Source organism: Colias eurytheme, chromosome 23, assembly GCF_061535395.1.
Source record: "Colias eurytheme isolate Ceu_HAF_F1 chromosome 23, ilColEury1 Martin Lab GWU primary, whole genome shotgun sequence".
NCBI lineage: Eukaryota > Metazoa > Arthropoda > Insecta > Lepidoptera > Pieridae > Colias > Colias eurytheme.
Window position 1 is genome coordinate 5,363,282 of NC_143002.1, and position 20,993 is coordinate 5,384,274.

Here is a 20,993-nt window from a genome sequence, read left to right on the forward strand (position 1 = left end):
GCTTTATGCTTATTAGCTAAGGAGATTTGCTCCTTTGGAAATATCCTTCTATACAAATGCTTTAAATTCGAAACTCCATTTGTTATTCTGTTAGCATACCTACTTAGCTCACTGCAGTCGTAAACCATTTGTTATTATTTCGGAACTGAACTCGAATTTTGATTGTATTCAGTAATAGCCCGGACTAACACTAAAATATGAATATAATTAAATTATCGCCAAATATGTCCCCACTCTCACCACCAGGACTTTCTTAAATGAAATTAAATACTTTGCCAAGTATGAAAGCGATTCATATTCCCGACACGCGCAAGCGCCGCGTGCCTTGCCGCCCAAAGGATCACATATAAATACCAAGCCCATTGAAAAATTAAATCATTGTTACTCCATTAACCGGCCGGGCCGAACGTTTAATTAATCCAAACTAATGATAAGTGATAAATCGCGAAAATGAAGTGTCTTTGCCTCCTCCTGGCTTCTGCGGCCCTTGTGCACGGTTACTCGATCAGAGACAATGAAATTCAGACGTCTCGGTTACAGACAAGTGATGATCTCTTGAATAGTGTTGTTAGTGATTGTTTCTCAGCCGATTCGCCGATGTCATGTCTCAAAGTGAAAGTCCTGTCGTTCTTGGACACGAAGCTCGGTGTGACTGGGGAGTCTGCGAGGGCTCTGGATGAGAAGAACATCGACAAAGTGATATTCGACCGCGTTGGACGCATACTGAGCACAAACGAATTCAGGTTCCAGTTGCCTGAATTCTTATTCGAAGGCGCTGAAGTTTCATACCGCGCTGACAGAGGATTAGACGTCGATTTCCCTGAATCATCAGAAAATGGTGAAGGTAGAGCACCCCTAAATAAATCTTAATAAATAAAAAGTTATAGAGGATTCCATAATTCATTAAAGTGCCATAGATAGTTTATTCAGTAAAATAATTTGTTATTTATCCTGATGTTTTTTCAGCCCGTGGCATCCTGAAGAAGAAACTTCTCTTGCCAGTTCTTCTCTTACTGAAACTGAAGATGAAGGCTCTGATGCCCATGCTGGTCACCATCGTCGGCATCAAGGCAGTAAAGGCTCTGATCCTCAGCAAACTTGCTATCACCCTGGTCGTTGGATTCTTAGTTTACAATCTTATTATGAAGAAAGGAGGTAAGAAGAAAAAACAATTTGTAACAATAAACAATTAAACACGGTTATAATAAAACTACTTTATAATTTTAATTAAATAGATACAAACATTTTAGATTTTTTTAATAACATCACATGTCGTTATTGAATATACCTAGCTACGAAATTCAGTACTTCTAGTGCATGGAATACACATTTTAAACCAATTTGACTTCATTTTGTTTCAGCTATGCCCATGATGATGGCTCCCGCCACCGAAGGCCCGCCAGCTGCGCAGTACGGCCCACCAGCCTCGCAATACGGTCCCCCGTCCACCCCTGCCCCTCCCTCCGACTCCTACGGCCCGCAATGGGAGCCCTCCTCCTCTGGCCCTTACTCCAGAGTCTGGGACCCGAGCCAACTCGCCTACAGCTCCTACTTCCCTGGTGAAAGCTCGTCCGCCTCCAATCAATCACCAAGCTACTCCAGTGTGGCTTCCATTTCATCAGCATCATCATCATCATCAGCCACCTACTAAACCTGATTACCTCATAACTCTTGTATATAACGCTCACGAACGAAATGGTAGAGTTTAGATAGTTTATTTATTGACTATTTATTATTTATTGTACACAATAAAACGACTGTTTTTCATCTGTTTATTTCATTCCTCTATGGGTTACTGGGTCGCGGGAGTAAAAGTGTATTGGTGACTAATAATAAAATACCTATCGAGTTATTGGATATTGAGTATGTGTGGAGGCATGAATGGAATTAATGATTAGCAGGGAATGAAAGTGTAAAATACCTGAGCAACGTATTACCAATTTATAAGCACAGAACCTTTCAAAGGCTGACGATGATTGCATTATAGAAATTGCAATATGAAAAAGTTTAGGAATGATAACTACCTACCTATTTTTACATACTATACCTATGTTTTTCATAAAATAATCCTATATCAGTTTATTAAATTCATAAATACTATGCCTTAAAGAATAATTAATTGACATAATAATATGTTATCAGCATGGAAGAAATTTGTTGATACGGGATACCTTACAACGTAATAATTACTATTATAGCTACGATTTGCAAGTAAATTCAAAGAAAATAACGTTTTTAGGTAGGTAAGTATCTACGCTCTAAAAATTGATTTAAAAGCTTCAAAAACATTTGCTTCATAAATTATAAGATATTTTAAACAATAAGGATTATTAAATAAAACTACAGTTGTAATATGTATAGGTATTTATTATATGAGAAGAACAGCAAAAGATTATGTGTTTATCGGTTACAATATTGTGTAAAAGTGGAAAAATACGGATACAATCGGATGTAAGGGTTGCTATTATTGTCACAATGTTCAATTTAACTAAACTAACACATTTTATAACTTATCATTATGGATGGCTTATACGCAATAAAACAATTAAAATCCTAGACAAATAGATTTATTTTTTTAGCCAGCAATGGGATAATTTATTTTTTCGATGGCAGACGTGGCGTGTAGGACATTTTTAATTCCTACGAAATTTGCACAATTTTTTTTGTCATTACTTGGTATGATCAATCTATATATAATATCATTGGGTATGATAGTTTGAATCGAGTTTTCTGTTACTTTTATACGTTTACGTTTATAATAATTATTTTATTGCGTATACATTTACAATCATTGAATCTTTAAGAAATGTAAAAGTACGGTACCTATATTATGATGGTACCTACTAGGTAAATATCCTTTACGAATAATGAGACGAAATCCTTTACGAATGGGTTTAGTAGTTAGTTAATTATAAAATAAAATACTAACTATATCAAAAACATGCTTGTATTTATATAAATATAAAGAAACGCTACCAACCGTAAACCCATTCTTACCTTCATATCGGTTCTTTTCAAATAGGCTGTATTTTAATTACTATATTTTAATTTCTACATAAAGGCGTCGATAAAATTCTTCTGTCCATTGCAGTTAAAATCGCGCCTATTCGTATTTGTAATATTTTACTTAATTGATAATTCGATAATACAGGTACATAGGAATCCTAACAGTAAGAAGTAGATAAAATGTTCCTAGCAAGTTATATTGAAGTCTTTTGATAGTTAATATGAAGATATTTGAATATAATATATTATGAAGTTGAAGGAATATAGTTATTTAGGTACCTACCCGAAGTGCTAACTAGGTTTCTTAACTAAATAATCTTTATCTGGAATAGCAATAACCATTTTTTTTATATTAAAATTTAACGGTAATAGACAATAATAGTTTTATTGATGCTTGTTAGAAAACAAAACTATTTTTATAAAGTAGTAACATTTTATAGGCAATGCTAGGCAATGTCTTTGTAAATTTAGGCGGGAAAATCTCTTTTTGGGTCACTGGGAAATCGTAACCGATAATAATTAATGTCAATATAAAAAAATGGTTATTGCTGCTCAATATAATATGTATGTATGTTACTTTTTAAACAGATGAGTGAGATAGAATTGTGATAACTACAGTGGAAAGGTTAAAGCTATTATCTCACAGCCTTGTACTCTAAAAGGAGTGCTTCATTCTTACATAGTGATAGCATTGACTATATCTAAATGCAAGTAGGAATTATTAGACACTATATTATATTATGTGTATATATAAGTATATTATTCGTATAAATATAATAAAAAGCCACATGATTCAATAAGGTTTCAATCTAATGATTATAGTATATAATAATTGTATTAATATTATTTACATATTTTTAACTCTCTGCTAGTGTCTTTAACATAATACATAAGTTCTGTTAGAATTTAGTTTGCTTGCATTCCACTCCATCAGTAAAAGGATCAGACAATTCACGACGAAGGAGCCATGTTGGATAGGAGTAATTATAATATTATATTAATATATCAACTGTCTTGACTATGGCAGTGAAGTTATATCTTATATAAAAAACTTTCAACAATTTTCTTTAGCTATTTACAACTGTTTTGTCCATTCAATAGACATTAGTTATTAACCGCGCATATTGTCCTATAATATTTAAGCCATAGTTATTCCAAATCTATCAACAAACACACACATCTCTCCTATTTCTTATACATATTTACATAACTATAATCATTTGTCTTTACATCTAAATATAAAACTTACACGAATACAACAACAAATTAATAAATACAACTATTAAAATGTTAAAAAATATCAGTACTGAATAAATTGTATAAATAATATTTTTTGAATGCTAATACTTATAATCTTCAAATGGTATCATTTCACTACTAAAGAAAAGAAAGGAAAAAATAAAAGACAAAAAATTAAAAGAAAACTTTACTAGGCAATAAATTAAAATAACAATGGCTAGCGTTACATGACAAACAAAAATTGTTCATACATCTTGTAAGTATATTATTTGGTTTTCTACAATGATCACTTAATATCAATCCATGGGCCTTAGACAAAGTAACAATTAAAAAACGATAACGAAGTTAGAAAAGGCAAAAATGTATGGGATTGACATACGCCGCGTTAGATCACGTGGTCTATCTAATGTCAATCCCATACATTTTTGCCTTTTCTAACTTCGTTATCGTTTTTCAATTGTTACTTTGTCTAAGGCCCCATATCTATATGTATAATTAAAATCAAATATCAGTGATTACAAATTCATTCCCAATTGAAAGTATAAAGGCCTATTCAGATAAGAGCGGTATCCGCTACCGCCGTGGGTAGCGGTATCCCGATGACACGCGATTAAATCTCTTACGCAGTATATTATAGAGACTCTAATTGCGTATCTAACCGAGTATACCGACCACAATAAGAGACCGATACGCAATTAGAGACTCTATAATATACTACGCAAGAGATTTAATCGCGTACCGTCGGGATACCGCTCCCAAGGCGGTAGCGGATACCGCTCTAATGTGAATAGACCTTAAAACATAATTCAGGTCATTTAACATTAATCTATGGTAAAAAATTATCTGTAACAATACTTCATAAGGCATTTTGCACAGCTACCTGTTTTAGCTCTATATTATCTATGGTAAATAAAATATTGTACTGTACGCATTTGCCTACAACTATAATGTAACTATGAATGGTTTGATCCATCAAGTCTACATTGTAGATAAAAGACAGGAGTGTTGAGAATTTTGTTGCGTCGTAACTCATTTTATGAAAGTCCAAGTTTATCTTGCAATTTGTCAAACATTCTGAGAAAATTTGGACAAATTACAATATCATATGTAAAACTCTTATGCAAAAAAAAGATATTGAAGTACATACAGTACTTTGCTATTTATATTATAATTTATGACATTACTCATCTACAGAGAGTAGAGTATTCTGTAATCTATGCTAGTTTTATTGAATATTTTCTTCATTTAGCTTGATTAATATTTTCCTATTACCTCATATTTTCAAACTATATTCAGTTTCGGTAAGAAACCTTATAATCAGTTATACAATTTAATAGGAAAATATTGGCTTGAAAAAGGGCTGTAGCATTGTGTTATAAAGGAACTTTAATTGGTTTGTTCGTGCAAACCTTTTTAAAATCTCACATTTTCATACAAGTAGTTTAACTAATGATACATGAAAATTTTTGAACATTCTAACCATAAAAAAGTTTGTACTCAATATTTTATTTATAATTATTATTAAAACATTGTCCACACAATCCTTTGGTATATTATTGAACACAACTACAGCCCTGCTATTTATAAATCAACATCTACAGTACCTAGTCACGTAATTTGTACATGTTAGTATAAGTCAGTCAAAAATAAAATTGGGTTAGGTTTTTAGTACATAAATTAATTATTCTATCTTAACCATACATTTGTTACATTAATTTTGTGCTTGTGTACATTTATATTTTGTATTTTTCGCAATTCCAGTTCAAAGATTAGCACCACTTATGAAAATGATATACGAAAACCAAAGGGGTTATTCCGAACTGGTAACATTTTTAAAACAGTTAAAAAGAAAAGATACAACTTGGTACCGCTAATTAATTACATGAAAATATATTTTAAGTTGTACTATACTTCAGTAAGGAATAACATGATTCTTTTAAGAAAAGGAAGTACAGATACTTAATAAAAACAAATATGTTTTGAAATCACACAATTATAAAATGTTTGTACTCAATAAAACTTTCCTGCTAATCATTCATATTTAAAAAATGTTGTGTGGTTTTATGAAACCACGGTAAAAGTGAAACTGTTCGAACGGTTCCGAACACTGCTTTGTGTAGCGCATGTCGCGTGTCGGTCGGCTGCCGAGTAGGTATACCTACTCGGCAGCCGCGATACACGCGACATGCGCTACACAGACCAAAAAGTTTGAGACGATGTAATAAAAGTTTCACTTTAAAAATCATAAATTAAATCAATTCTTATTGCTAATTAAATTTACAGTTGTATTACTTTGGATTCACATAACATTACCCTTAAAACTATGGGATCAAGTCAAAACTAAACTGTAACAGTGATTTTTCTGTAAAATGATTTCCTTGCTAATGTTGATATATTGGAATTAAACCAAAACTATATCAATGTATGCTGTAAATAATTTTTAATTTATTGTTTATTCTTATAATCTCAGTGGCTAAATATTTCAACAGTACCTAGCTACCATAATAATACTCTTTTGATAAAATGTAACAATTTTTAACATGATAACTGATATGCAAAAATAAACAATACCTTCAATATTACGTATAGCCTCATAAACAAAACACAATTTCATTATTCTTATTTAAAGTCAATTTCGTTATATATTATATAAAATCTAATTTCATAATTAGTCAAAATAACATGGGTTATATCATAGTCGATTTAAATTATAATTAATACATTGTCAATTAAAACAATCCTAGGTCATTAAAAATCTTAATTTTTAACTTGTATACCATTGTTCTGCATGCAAAACCTATAATATACCTTTTGCGTACAAATACGCAACTCATATTTATTTCAAAAACGTTAAAAAACAGGTTTTACAAACACAGTAACAATCGTTAATATTTTACTGTCATCATTTAACCCATAAACTATTATAACCTGTATCAATCAATCAACAATAACATCTCTACACAACACTACTTCCCCAATCCTTACCTTCATAGCACAAATATCACTGCTACTTCACAGTTATTTGTCACTGTCACTCCACATACCTTCATAGCACAAATATCACTACTCTGCTATTTCACTGTTACTTATCACTGTCACTTCACAATCACTGTTACATTTCACAGATCACACATCAGTTGTGGGTGAGAACATTCCAGAATGTTCGAAAGTACTGGAGTAAGCGCTACATATTGTTCCACATGGTAAGGGAAACTATAGCGGGGCAGAACCGTGAGAATGTGATGCCTGCTACTATGCCAGTAATTAGCATGGCCCCGCCAAACATGCCAGCTGTTGGCGCGTGTTCTGGTGCTACCGTGCTAAAAACATTCATATTATTAGTTTATTTGCATGGAAATTATCTGTACAATGAGAATAAGAGAAGTTTATATACATTACGATTTATTTATTTATCTATACTAATATTATAAAGCTGAAGAGTTTGTTTGTTTGTTTGAACGCGCTAATCTCGAGAACTGCTGGTCCGATTTGAAAAATTCTTTCGGTGTTAGATAGCCCATTTATCGAGGAAGGTTATAGGCATATCATCGCTTTACGACCAACAGGAGCGGAACCACGGGGGTGAAAACGCGCGGATCAGCTAGTTATGAATAACTTTGTACCTATTTTCCTATAATTAAAGAAATTATTGCATTACTTATTATTTTATCCTAACTGAGAATAAGAGAAGTTTAGATACATTACGATTTATTTATTTATTATGAATAACTTTGTACCTATTTTCCTAATAAAGAAATTACTGCACTACTTAGTATTGTTTTAATTTATTTGTAGCTAAACTTAGGTGCACACAAGTTTATTGAGGAAACCTGCGTGTGTTTTAGTGAAGCATTACTTTACCCACTGTGAAAATGTGCCTTTATAATGTGTATATATAGACACAGGGTTGGAAGTGGGCATTTAATTATTAAAAATTCTTTAATTTGAGAATTGAAACACTATTATAGAAGGTTTCTTTTAGATATAATACCTTGGTACCATACAATTTTGTTGTGTTAAAATATTAACAAATTAAAGTTTGAGGTGCCTATACATTATTTAAATTTAAATATTTCAAATGAATACATTGAATCTACAAACATAATTAGCATTCTACGCCGTCTTTTTTCATTACCGCGTATATAAGTTATATGTAGAATAAAGATGATACTTCTATATGATATCTTCATAACCTAATACTATTATAAAGGCGAAAGTTTGTAAGTATGGATGTATGGATGTATGGATGTTTGTTACTCTTTCACGTAAAAACTACTGAACCGATTACAATGAAATTTAGCACACATATAGAGGGTAACTTGGATTAACATATAGGATAGGTTTTATCCCGGAAATCCCACGGGAACGGGAACTATGCGGGTTTTTTCTTGGACTGCGCGGGCGAAGCCGCGGGCGGAAACCTAGTAACCTAATAAAATAATAACACTTACCCGCTAACATACATCATGCCCAGCGAGCTACCATGACCTGAACTCCATCCTAATAGCACAGCGAGCAACCAATACACCCAATCGTTGTTCACTAAAATTGGCATTGTTCTCGTTCTGCCCATCGGTTGGTAGTTACATAGCAGGAATATGGGTATGAATAGGATACGTAGCGTTGTAAATACTGAAAGCCAGCGAGGACCAGGCTGAAAAAAAAAATGGTTGTTTGAAAAGTAGGTTTACGATCGAGATGTTTACGTGATAACATAATGCAGTGGCAGCGCTCGAGATGAGACGGGAGATCAGTCCGTCTCTCTCTCTCGTTATACCTGCGATCGCGCTCGTGAGGTTTTGGTTTTGGCTCGTTATCACGTTAAAAATGAAAAATATATTTATTTCATACACACAATTTTTCAAAGACAGAAATGATGGGTCCTTCTAGTAAGTTTACAAAAACCTGTCTTAGGAGGACCCGCTCTGCCTTAACTAAAGTTTTCAAATATGCGCAGATGAGTGTGTGTTCGTGTGAGAGTGAATGTGTGTGTGTGTGTGTGAAATTATAAGTAATTAGACAAATATTGACATTTCAGTGTGGTGGAAAAAGTTTATTGGGTTTTAATGTGTGTATTTAAAGAGATTTTTTTAGCTGTCACATGTAACATGTTAATAGCATCTACAGACGCTCCGATTTGGTTGGTGCCAACCATATTGGAACCGACATGGCAACCATTCCAACATTGCTACAGATTGTCCGACGGTTGGCCTTCCAGCTGTCAGTTGACCATAGAGTAATATGTCAGTTGACCATAGTACGAAGAGAATGGGCTAAATTCTACTATAGAAATAGAGAAAATTACAGTCATATGCGGCTCCTTAAGGAATTGGATGATGAAGATTTCCGAACATGTCTTCGAATGACTCATTCGATGAAATATTAAATATTAAGTTTTTAATGTAGCCGCACTGTTAAATTTTTTTTAATACTTCTAACATAATAAAATACGCTTGATTTCTGGCATCTCTATTTGCGTAATCTTTGTTACTTCAGTCCCACAAACAGGGAAAGTCTTTATATAGTTCCAGTAATTTTATTATTATGTCACGTTCGGTGACCGTAACTCCCTCGGCGTTCATGTTGACGTCCTACACCGGCGGCGTTGCGAATGCGAATGAGCCAATTACCTATATTACTCTATGGAATGAGCCGATTTGGTCGGAACAAAGCTTCCAAACGTTCCAATTTGGTTGGATCGGATAGGAAGTTGGTTTGGTCGGGATCGCCGGCGCATCCGACCACGTCAAACCAATATTAATAATAATTATGTCGGACCGGCCGCTCTCTTCACTTTCCGATTTGGTCGTGGTCGGATGGTTGGCACCAACCAAATCGGAGCGTCAGTAAATGCTTTTAAATGTGTGTTGATATCTATGGAATATGACATATGTCATTGTACATATTTTTAGTCTGTCGTTACGGTATCAGATTTTTATTAACTTACGCCGATAAAAGAATTAAATCACTGTAGCTAAACTTAGGTGCACACAAGTTTATTGATGAAACCTGCGTGTGTTTTAGTGAAGCGTTACTCTGCCCACTGTGAAATGTGACCTTATCATATTGTATGAGGACACTGCGTTGGAAGTGGGCTTTACAATACTATTTTATACTTGTTTTTGACAAATATTTTATTAAAATTCACCAGAAATATTTGTCTATCATTAAAGAGGTTTAACATGTTTTTATTCTGAAGTTAAAGTGTATTGGCAGTTTTTAACTTGTCTTCTTATAAAATACTAGGTTTCCGCCCGCGGCTTCGCCCGCGCAGTAAAATAGTTCCCGTTCCCGTGGGATTTCTGGGATTGCATCTTTTTCCCGGGATAAAAAGTAGCCTATGTCCTTTCTCGGGTATCAAAATATCTCCATACCAAATTTCATGAAAATTGGTTCAGTAGTTTAGGCGTGATTGAGTAACAGACAGACAGACAGAGTTACTTTCGCATTTATAATATTAGTATGGATATACTTATCATACTAATTACTATGTATATGTTGAAAAATAGATCTACATTTTAACAATAATAAGATATAAAAAATAATGAAATATTTAGAAATTGCACGCGGCAAAGTGTACGAAACGTCTGGGTAATAATAAAATCAATGAATCGCGTTTAAAATCAATTAAAAGCTTTAATTTCTTAACAATACTTGCGTAAAATCAAACATAACAAAATGCTAAGAATAAGATATACTTACAAATTGGAAAAGACTAGCCGTTGCGCTTCCAATCATAGCCGTAACGTTGAATGTCAAGAAACATGTCAGTCGAACAAAGTTATTGCCGAGGAAACCTGGCGTCATTGGTTTAATGTCTGGAAAAAGTAATTTTTATTTAAATTTTAGGAACTAGAAGACCAATGTCTGAAAGAGATATAAAACATTTAGAGATACAAATCATTTTCATTGTTTGTATTTTAGAAACTAGCTAGTGATTGGTTCACACAGACTCAGTGTAATCTATATTTAATAAAAAAAATAGTAATAAAAAACAAATTGTATAATTTACTTAGCAGACTCTGCCTTATATCTTAATTTTATAGACACAATACAGGCTTGTATTCGCGCTTGAACATTAAAAATTCCATCTCAAGTTATACAAAACATTATTATATAAAAAAAACTTTCTCACCAGAATGTATAGCGGGGAAGATAGTTAGAGTCACGAAGAACACAATAAACACATTGTACAATTGTAAAAACGCTTGTCTGAATATAATTCCATATGGGATCTTATTCTTAACGGGACCAGCGTTTTGGTTCGTTGTCGCTAAAGTTGGGTTGACTCGTAGCGTTCTCTCTTGTAATGTTTCGTGGTAGCGGTAGAATCTCTGAAATATTTGTAAGAAGGTTTTAATATTGTTAAATAAATAAATCGTTTATTTGTTTAGGGCTGATTTTTCAGTCCTTGGTTAAAACTTATTCATCAAATAACATATTACACTACCATTTCAAAAATGTATTCTAATTGTCCGTATATGACAGTTTACAGGTGATATTTTAAAATGTTCGTGTAATACTTTATTGGACGGATAAATTTTAACCAAGGATTGAAAAATCGGCCCTTAAATAAATAAATATTTCAGGACAATTTTACACACGGCACGATCTGATCCCATACTAAGCTTTCATATATACACACCGGCACAATTAGCGGAACAGAAAAAAAAGTGAGACTATGAGATAATAACGCATATATTTGACGAAAATGTAATTAGATACAAAATAACAAGTTGATTAACATCTTTTAACAACGACTTTGAAAAGTCTTCGTTATTTTTTATTGAAAAATAAAGAAATTTGAAATAAGTGTAATTTTTAGATGATTATGAACCATCACAAAAAAATAAAAAAAGTAAGCATTAAATGATTTGACAATAAAATTAAAGCAAAATTAATAACGAGTGTTTCCCCCTCTTGATCTGATTACGGTTTCCATTCGTCTGGGCTTGCTACAGATTATGTTATCGATGATTTCTTGAGGCAACCGCTCCCACTTCTCAAGTAATGCGTTTCCAAGTTCATTCAGATTGTTGGGGGGTGGCATTCTGGATTTAACCCTTCTTTTTAGCAAGTCCCAGACATGCTTTATCGGATTCATATCGGGGGAATTTGCTGGCCACTGCATCACCGGTATACCTACGTGGCTCAGATATGCCTGTAACGATTGTGCACTATGAGCACGAGCATTATCTTCCATTAGAATAAAGTCGTCACCAATAAATGGGGCAAATGGTAGAAAATGTTCTTCTTAAATGTCTCTGATGTATCTATCTGCTGTCATGGTCCCTCCTGTGACTATCGCTAACTCCGTGCGAGCTCTCAAACATATCCCTCCCCAAACCATAATCGAGCCGCCACCATAAGCCACTGTGTGTTCAAAATTAGACTATATTTGGCGTTCTCCTCTGTGTCTCCATATTCGCTGTCTCCCATTGATCTGTTTTAAAAGAACTCTGCACTCATCAGTAAAGAGAACCTGCTGCCATTCGTTCAAATCCCAGACGATGTTCTCGCGTATCTGTTTCTGTTCCGCTAATTGTGCCGGTGTGTGTACTATGTTTACAGTTTACTTACTATTTGTAAGTAAACAAGGTATATGAAGGTGTTACAATATAGAATGACATAATGTTTAGTCGTTATTTTGCAGCATACAATATGTTCATTGTATAGAAATTGTCTTTGTGGCTACTTTATATTGTGGCCTTAGTGTATCCTATCCTTGGCCTTTGTTTGATTGCGAAAAAAAAAATGTATTAGTCTTCAGTATATCAGATATCTATACTAATATTATAAAGGAAAGGTTTGTAATTATGTATGTACTATTTATGTATGTATGTATGGTTTTCACGCATAAACCTCTCAACCGATTTTGATGAAATTTGGCACAGACAATCTGAGAAACCTATACCTAAACCTAATACCTTTTATTGCGAAATATGTACCACGGGCGAAGCGGGGCGGACCGCTAGTCAGGTATATTTACAAAGTTTTAAAGAAAATTTGTTAATTATCAAACAGCTTGATCACATTATATTTGTTGAAAAATATGTAATTTAAAGAACATTTCAATGTAGCTAAACTTAGGTGCACACAAGTTTATTGATGAAACCTGCGTGTGTTTTAGTGAAGCATTTCTCTGCCCACTGTAAAATGTGACCTTATCATATTGTATGAGGACACTGCGTTGGGAGTGGGCTTTATAATTTTATACTTTACTAGCTTTACGCCTGCGGCTTTGCCCGCGTTTTCAAAGAAAAACCCGCATTGTTCCCGTTTCTTCGGGATTTCTGGGATAAAACCTATCCTATGTGTTAATCCAAGTTACCCTCTGCGTGTGGCCAAATTTAAATGTTCAATCGGTTCAGATTTATTTGCGTGAAAGAGTTACAAACATCCATACATACAAACAAACTTTAGTATTTATAATATAAGCAGGATGTCTTATAAAATAAAATAGCTCCCCAATCCCTATCATGAAAAATTACCTACACATATAGGACTTTCATAGAAAATTATTATTTAATTATATGTTAAGTAGTCACGTCGCTTTATTGTATTTTAATTTTGTCCGTCTCAAGAGCGATTTGAATATAAAAGATGCTTTATGACTTTCTATTATTTACATTATTAATATCATGAATAAATATGCATGCATAATGGCATAATATGCTTTCTTTTTTAGTTAGTAAATAATGAAAAAAATAGGTCTTAATGCTTATATACTTAGTTAAAAGTTTTGTAGAGTTTGTAGGATTGACACTGCAGATTGAAAAAGGATTTACATCATAATTTATATTATGCTATCACAATTTACACTTTCCAAACATTTGTAACCACCATATCCTTAACTAAGTTACCTAATCAAATAAAAAATCTACTCACATTCAAGGGCAGAGCGAAGTATGTATCAAAACAAATGAGCAGCACAAACATTCCACATATGAAGTAGTATATAGCCGAGGTCCGGGGGCTTTTTGAGAATGCATCGGAGCCCCATTTTATAAACACTATGAGGGTCCCAGCTATATTGGACCCTAGTACCACTGCCCCTGTGTATTGTGGGGGTAATCGAGCAGCCACACCAAATACAGAGTTTTGGAATACTGCGTTGAAACCTGGAAATAATTTATATATATATATATATTTTTTTTTTTATGTATTCGTTATTGTGAAGAAAGAAAGAGAGAAAATTGCAAAACATCCAAACAAGTTTCAAAATTATAAGTATTTACACTTTTAGAATTAAATATCTAATAACGTAAATTTTCATCATTATTGCTGCTTTAAAACAAATTTTTAACAATGCCTTATTATAATTAAAGAATGTAGCTAAACTTAGGTGCACACAAATTTATTGAGGAAACCTGCGTGTGTTTTAGTGAAGCATTACTTTACCCACTGTGAAAATGTGCCTTTATAATGTTTATATATAGACACTGCGTTGGAAGTGGGCATTTAGATATATTACTGTTATCTTTACAAAGTATAATTTTATAAACTTTTCTATGGAAGCCTCATTAGCGATATTATATAACATTTAAATCGTTTTAGTGCAGGAAATGACCAACTATTACTATTAACGTTTTTCATTATACATGCAAGTTTTAATATATATTTATGGAAAAACATGGTATTTTATTATAAGCTTTGTTTATTGCACCGTGTATATTAATAATACTACAAAAATCATCAAAAGGATTAAAATAGGTAATTAAATTAATTTTTATTTAATTTGTAACAACCTTACCAAAATAGGTAAGTATTTTGCAGGTTCTTAAGAAGCTATCTCTGAACTGTGTACAGTTAATAATAATTATTATTACGTGTGCTAATAATTATTATTATAAGTAACTCACCATTTAAAAAGAACACCGACACCATAGTGAGCCAAAAGAACACTTCCGGCCACTCGGAGCTGTCCAACATCGCCAATACAACCGTCACCACGAATACAAGCACCTCCATGCAGAGCGACCACACGATTCGTGTTGTTAAGTTACCGCTGAAATTATGTTTTGATGAATTATTATATGTTACTAGCTGTCCCTCCTTGTGATCGCCTCCTTGGTACAGTGGTTGACGCGTGAGCGTAGCACCGAGGGGTCCTGGGGTTCGATTCCCGGTGGAGACGAAGAAAAAAAATGTCTCGGCCTGGTAGGACACAGAAGGCTGATCACCTACTTGTCCCTAAAGAAAAACGATCAGTGAAACAGATGTATAATGCATCTGCCCCTTACCCCACTAGGGGACATGGGACTTCACTTCTTACTAGCTGTCCCGGCAAACATTATTCTGCCTTGTTCTAATCAGTTAGGGATATGGAAAAAAAGATATTGGCTAATTCTCAGATCTACGAAATAAGCACACAAAACTTCATGAAAATCGTTTCAGGAGTGTGGTCACTGACATTGTGACACAAGAATTTTATATACCTACATAGAGATATTAATAGAAGAGAAGAGAAGATTTGATGAACAATATGTACTTTTTTTCTATTGATAAAATAAATTCTAACTATTTATTAAAGTTATGAGTCTAAAAAGTATTTGAATATAAGTACCAAAATAAAATACTAATTACAATTTTGTTTAATAATATTATGTCATTTATCTATATGAAAGTTGTAGCGAAACTTAGGTGCTCACAAATTTACTGAATAAAACTTGCGAGTGTTTTAGTGACGCATTTATTATACCCACTGTGAAAAATGTGAGAGACAGACATACTGATAACTCACTGCGTTGGAAGTGGGCAAATCTACTATGTAAATATTTCTTAATATTACTAAAACTATTTGCAAATTTAACTTGTTTTTTTTTACGATTTACAAGGCTACATTGTTTTTGAAGTGAAACTTCTTTAGGCGCGTTGAGAGTAACATTTCATGGCAATAACTTCACGTCATGGAGTAAGGCGACGTTTTGGTATCTTTGAATCATGCCAAAGAGGTTTCACTTCTGACACGTGTGCTCGGCATCCACGCTCTTTTTTTACTGAAAACGGCTATAGGTAACGCTTTAAAGAAAAACATACTTTCGCGTGATGTAAAATCGAACAAATCATTATAATAGCAAATTTAACCTGAGAAATGGGAAAAACAAATCACATACCGCTAGGGATCGCGGAAAATCACTTTAAGAAACGGTAGCATACGTAATTCAATTCGTTTGAGTGTTTTCTGAATGTAACAAACTCATTCTAACAAGCTATAATACGAGAGAAGAGCTTTTAAAATGATATACGATAGATTTAAGTCGATCAATTGCCGTTTTGTGTATAATTAAATTGTAACATCTGTATATTTCTGATATCGAAATGCATAGAAATATATATTATATTGATTTTATTTTAAACTACTCAAAAGAAAACTGTATCTGTAAAAAAGCGTGTGCCGAGCACACATATCAGAAGTGAAACTTCTTTGGCAAAATTCAAAGATACCAAAATCGTCGCCTTAGAGCGTATACGCACTATGCGGGTAGCCGCATTGCGGGTAGACGTCCGGCTGTGCGGTCTGCGGTAGCCGCATCGCAGTGCGCATAGAAATGAATATTACGTACATAATTGTGCTTGCGGTCAGCCGGACGGCTACCCGCAATGCGGGCGGCTACCCGCATAGTGCGTATACTCTCTTACTCCATGACGTGAAAGTATTGCCATGACGCGAACTTGAAATTTTACTCTCAACGCGCCTATAGATGTTCTATAGAACTTCAACTGTCAACAGATAAATAACTAGAACTAATAAAAGGCAATAACTTTGCTTTTATCCCAACTTCGTTGCAGAAAGTAACATTACAGATCCTACCATATATTACTCATAACAACTCACCCAGTCTTAACAAAAATGTTGAACCAGCTGAACAACAAATTCGGCACTTGCGCCGCCCACCCTACGTAGGTCATAAAATCCGTCGCATATCCTGGTGCATTCTCGAGTTTATATTCCACAAAATATTCCTTGGCAGTTATGAACATGTTCCACGCGGTCAACGTGCCAAGACCGTGCAGCATCAGTGTGAAGTATATGAGGTTCCATTTGTCCTTTGGCGGCACTAGGTCCATAGCTATACCTGGAAAAAATATGCTCCTGATGTATTCGAACATTGTGATATTTATAGTAGAATTAGTGTTCGCTTCTTCTTCTTCGTTAATATATAATTTATTATGTTGTGATTGATGTCGTGAAAGATAAACATTGGCAGTGTCAATTCTATCAAATAAGATTGAAATCTGTGATTGAAATAGATGGCAATAAAGGTGCGTACACATCGTATCTAACAATATATCTACAACCTTAAGGATACGTAGATAGGAACGTCCCTCGTAAGGCTAGGTCTCGAATGCGAGTTTTAAAACATATAAAATGTGTAAAATGCTATGTAAATTCTTAAATTACACATCACGTGCGAGGTGCGAATGAATTTGGAGTAAACGTAAAAAGGTTTGCTCGATTAGCACCCGCGCGAAATACTCCAGCTCTGAATTATGGCCTAGTTTCCGGAGAAATTTATAGGCGATTTTTGCTAAAATTTCTGTAGTAAATTTTATGGTGACATACAAACTAAAGTAGATTAAACTTAAATAAAATATAGGTTAAAATATCTAGCAAGTAATTAGTACCTACGCAATATAATAAACAGATAGATCTAAGTGTAGAAATCCTTTTAACTGTAATACTTTTTTTCTGTTCTAAGTTAAATCAGTATTATATTAATCTATAGCAATAACACTATCTAGTAATCTACATAAATAGTACACTTCTTTCGTTCACATCCTCCTAAATCTTGAAGCCATTTCCTCTCAGCTAAAGATTATTATTGTAGAACAATTTGCATAAACACAGATTGATGATATACCTTCCGACTATTTATAAAACTGTAAGCTACTTTGAGAGCGCTGCGTATCGTGAATAATTCGCATACATAACAAGAGCTTTTGTACATAAGTATCTGACAAGATGTTTCATTTGCAGAGTAATAATTTTTCTTTCTTTACTTGTAAAAATTATGATTATATTTTGTAGTTCAATGTTCGCTTTCGGGTTGAGAAAAATTCGTAGTAATTCATCTACTGCACGTAAAATATATAAATGAAACCCTAAATAATTATATTATTTACTTGAAACTAAACATTATCTTATATTACTTAAACAAAAAGTTGTTCAACTATGCTTCGATCTAAAGCTTCGTATTACTTATTCGGTATATTAATTTAAATATTTATATTTTACTAGAGGTCCGCCCCGGCTTCGCCCGTGGTACATATTATTATTTCGCAATAAAAGGTAATCAAAATATCTCCATACCAAATTTCATGCAAATTGGTTCAGTAGTTTAGGCGTGCCGCGTGATTGAGTAACAGACAGACAGACAGAGTTACTTTCGCATTTATAATATTAGTAAGTATGGATAATTTTAGCTCTAGAAAATACCGTAATTGCACAATTTCCATCTACATTTAAATTTTAAAAATTTATAAGGATAATTAATGAACAAAGAGTGTATCATTAGCACGTCTCAAAGTCAAACCATAGAGGACGTTATCAATATTCAACTGGATGCAAATTAAAGTGCAGGATATCGATTAGACTTAATATGAAGCTGAAAATCTGCCGATTTTGTTGCGACTTTTTAGTTATAATATTTTTCATTTGAAAATAAAATCAAAAGTAAGTAATTTTGTTTTCATTGTCGATACTAACTCTATCCCCGAATTTGGATATAGAATTTGGGAAAAACATGTACAAAAAACGCATACTTTTGCACGCCTCATAAGCGAAGCGTTGAGGTGGGTACTACTGTCACTTCGCGCAAAACATCTGATTTTTCAAACTTAAAATGTCTTTATGTATCATACATTGCACTTGTAAGATAATACATACACACACATATTAAGAAAAAACACTATTTTTAACGTTCATGATATTTTTGATGTCATTTTTGTTATTTAAACTAGTTAAAAAACAGTTTAAAAAAGTTCTGTCTTGGACGTCCGTGTGTCTGTATGTGCGGATCCTTTTTCTTGTTAACACGATAGCGACCGAAATACTTTACTAATCGAGTCTTTTTTTTTTCTCTTACGCTTGAGTATGCTCAGGAATAGAACCCTTTCATTTTTCAGGGTCTGATTCGATGTGGTTTAATTGTTATTAAATAAACAAAAATAATAATTAATAAATATTTATTAAAAAAAAATTATGAGGCGTGCACTTTTGGATTTTCCAAATTATCTTTAAACTTATTATAGTATCGTATATACTATACAGGGTGTCCCACTATCGGTATACTAAGCGCGAAGGGATTTGTAGTTTAGCATACACTGATCACATAAAAAATACTTTAAAAAAAAATTACGTTAAATTTTTTTTGCTACTGTTTTCCTAAAAATCCATGTTTTCTTCTCTAACTTCGTGCAGGCGGCATATACCGCCTCGCTAATGTGAGCATTTTGTCTATGAAAACATAATTTTAAAAGATAGCTCACATGCGGGTGACAAAGTTAGGCGGGTTGCTTATTAGGGGTGTACACATAGAGTTTTAAGAATTCATCTATTTGAAAAAAAATGCGTTTGGAATTTTTTAAGTATTTTTTACGTACTCAGCGTATGCAAAACTATAACCTCCTTTGAGCTTAGTATACCAACAGTGGGACACCCGGTATAGTATCGACGAATGTTGACTTCAATATATAATTTATTAGTTTTCAATATTTCTCCTTGTTGACTTTAAATCAAGCAACGTCACGGAAGAAACCTAGCAAAATAACACGATGCGACACAACATCGTAATTGGACTAGAGACGCTATTTTAACAATCAACTATTCAGATGCGTGAGCTACGTCGCAGATTGTGAGTACCTACAATAATATAATTTTATCGTGAACTTTAAATCTATACTAATACTAGCGGTCCGCCCCGGCTTCGCCCGTGGTACATATTTACGTTTTCTCTACATAAAAACCATCCTCGTACTTCAAGGAATATAATAAAAAAAGAATTATCGAAATCGGTTCAGCCGTTCTTGAGTTATGCGCTTACCAACACATTTTGCGATCCATTTTTATATATAAAGAAGATTATAAGGCTGAAGAGTTTGTTTGTTTGAACGCGCTAATCTCAGGAACTAATGGTCCCATTTGAAAAATTCTATGCGATATATATCATCACGCTAAGATCAACAGGAGAGGAGCAATGCAGGTAAAACCGCGGGGCACAGCTAGTAATTCCTAAAGTAACATAGTATTTAATCAAACACATCAAAAGTTTAGAAAATAATGGCATACACACACGGCATGTTTTCAATTTATTCAACGTTATCCAAGATTACATAGAATTTGAGCTAGCAGTTCCCCGCGGCTTTACCCGCATTCAAAACTACAGGAAATCTTTCATCGCTCTTTTAAGGTCTTTAGAAAATAATAAGTAAGTACCTACTCTGGTTCATTTCATTCTGAAATTCATAAAAATAGGTGCCCAGATTTAACCGTACAACGTGACAAACAAACACAATTTTATATTTCTAATAAATATGAATGTTACGAACTTAAGTGTCGCAATATTTAGGTGCACACAGGCTTATCAAGAAAACCTGCGTGTGTTTTATAAAGCGTTTCTCTACCCACTGGAATATAGTGACGAAAGTTATTCAACTAAAGTCACTGCGTTGGAAGTGGGTTTCGATTGCTTCAAATGAATCCAATCCATCTCACCGAGGAATCCAACTTATTTTACGATAAAATC

At 33.6% G+C, this 20,993-nt stretch overlaps 2 protein-coding genes across 2 annotated transcripts in view; one reads left to right on the top strand and one right to left on the bottom strand.

Moving 5' to 3' along the window:
• Positions 1–390: 390 nt before the first annotated feature.
• On the top strand, positions 391–1,767 carry Osi20 (DUF1676 domain-containing protein Osi20). The gene is made up of 3 exons (XM_090115532.1): positions 391–844; positions 967–1,155; positions 1,362–1,767. Exons 1-3 carry the CDS (start codon positions 451–453, stop codon positions 1,649–1,651), a joined length of 873 nt encoding a protein of 290 aa, XP_089971658.1. The 5' UTR covers positions 391–450; the 3' UTR covers positions 1,652–1,767.
• A 2,968-nt stretch (positions 1,768–4,735) lies between these two features.
• Positions 4,736–20,993, bottom strand: part of Ent2 (Equilibrative nucleoside transporter 2) — a 51,822-nt gene continuing 35,564 nt past the window's right edge. The window contains exons 4-10 of the mRNA XM_090115359.1: positions 17,084–17,324; positions 15,108–15,253; positions 14,134–14,366; positions 11,381–11,579; positions 10,948–11,063; positions 8,697–8,899; positions 4,736–7,565 (exon numbers count right to left, since the gene is read on the bottom strand). Coding sequence (XP_089971485.1) covers positions 7,430–7,565; positions 8,697–8,899; positions 10,948–11,063; positions 11,381–11,579; positions 14,134–14,366; positions 15,108–15,253; positions 17,084–17,324 — 1,274 coding nt within the window. The 3' untranslated portion in view covers positions 4,736–7,429. The remainder of the gene's footprint in view (positions 7,566–8,696; positions 8,900–10,947; positions 11,064–11,380; positions 11,580–14,133; positions 14,367–15,107; positions 15,254–17,083; positions 17,325–20,993) is intronic.

Excerpts from the sequence above, each read along its gene's own strand:
- Osi20 (XM_090115532.1), top strand. The coding sequence starts at position 451 with ATGAAGTGTCTTTGCCTCCTCCTGGCTTCTGCGGCCCTTGTGCACGGT. Across the intron at positions 845-966 it reads ATCATCAGAAAATGGTGAAG|CCCGTGGCATCCTGAAGAAG; the intron begins GTAGAGCACCCC and ends ATGTTTTTTCAG. Across the intron at positions 1,156-1,361 it reads TCTTATTATGAAGAAAGGAG|CTATGCCCATGATGATGGCT; the intron begins GTAAGAAGAAAA and ends ATTTTGTTTCAG.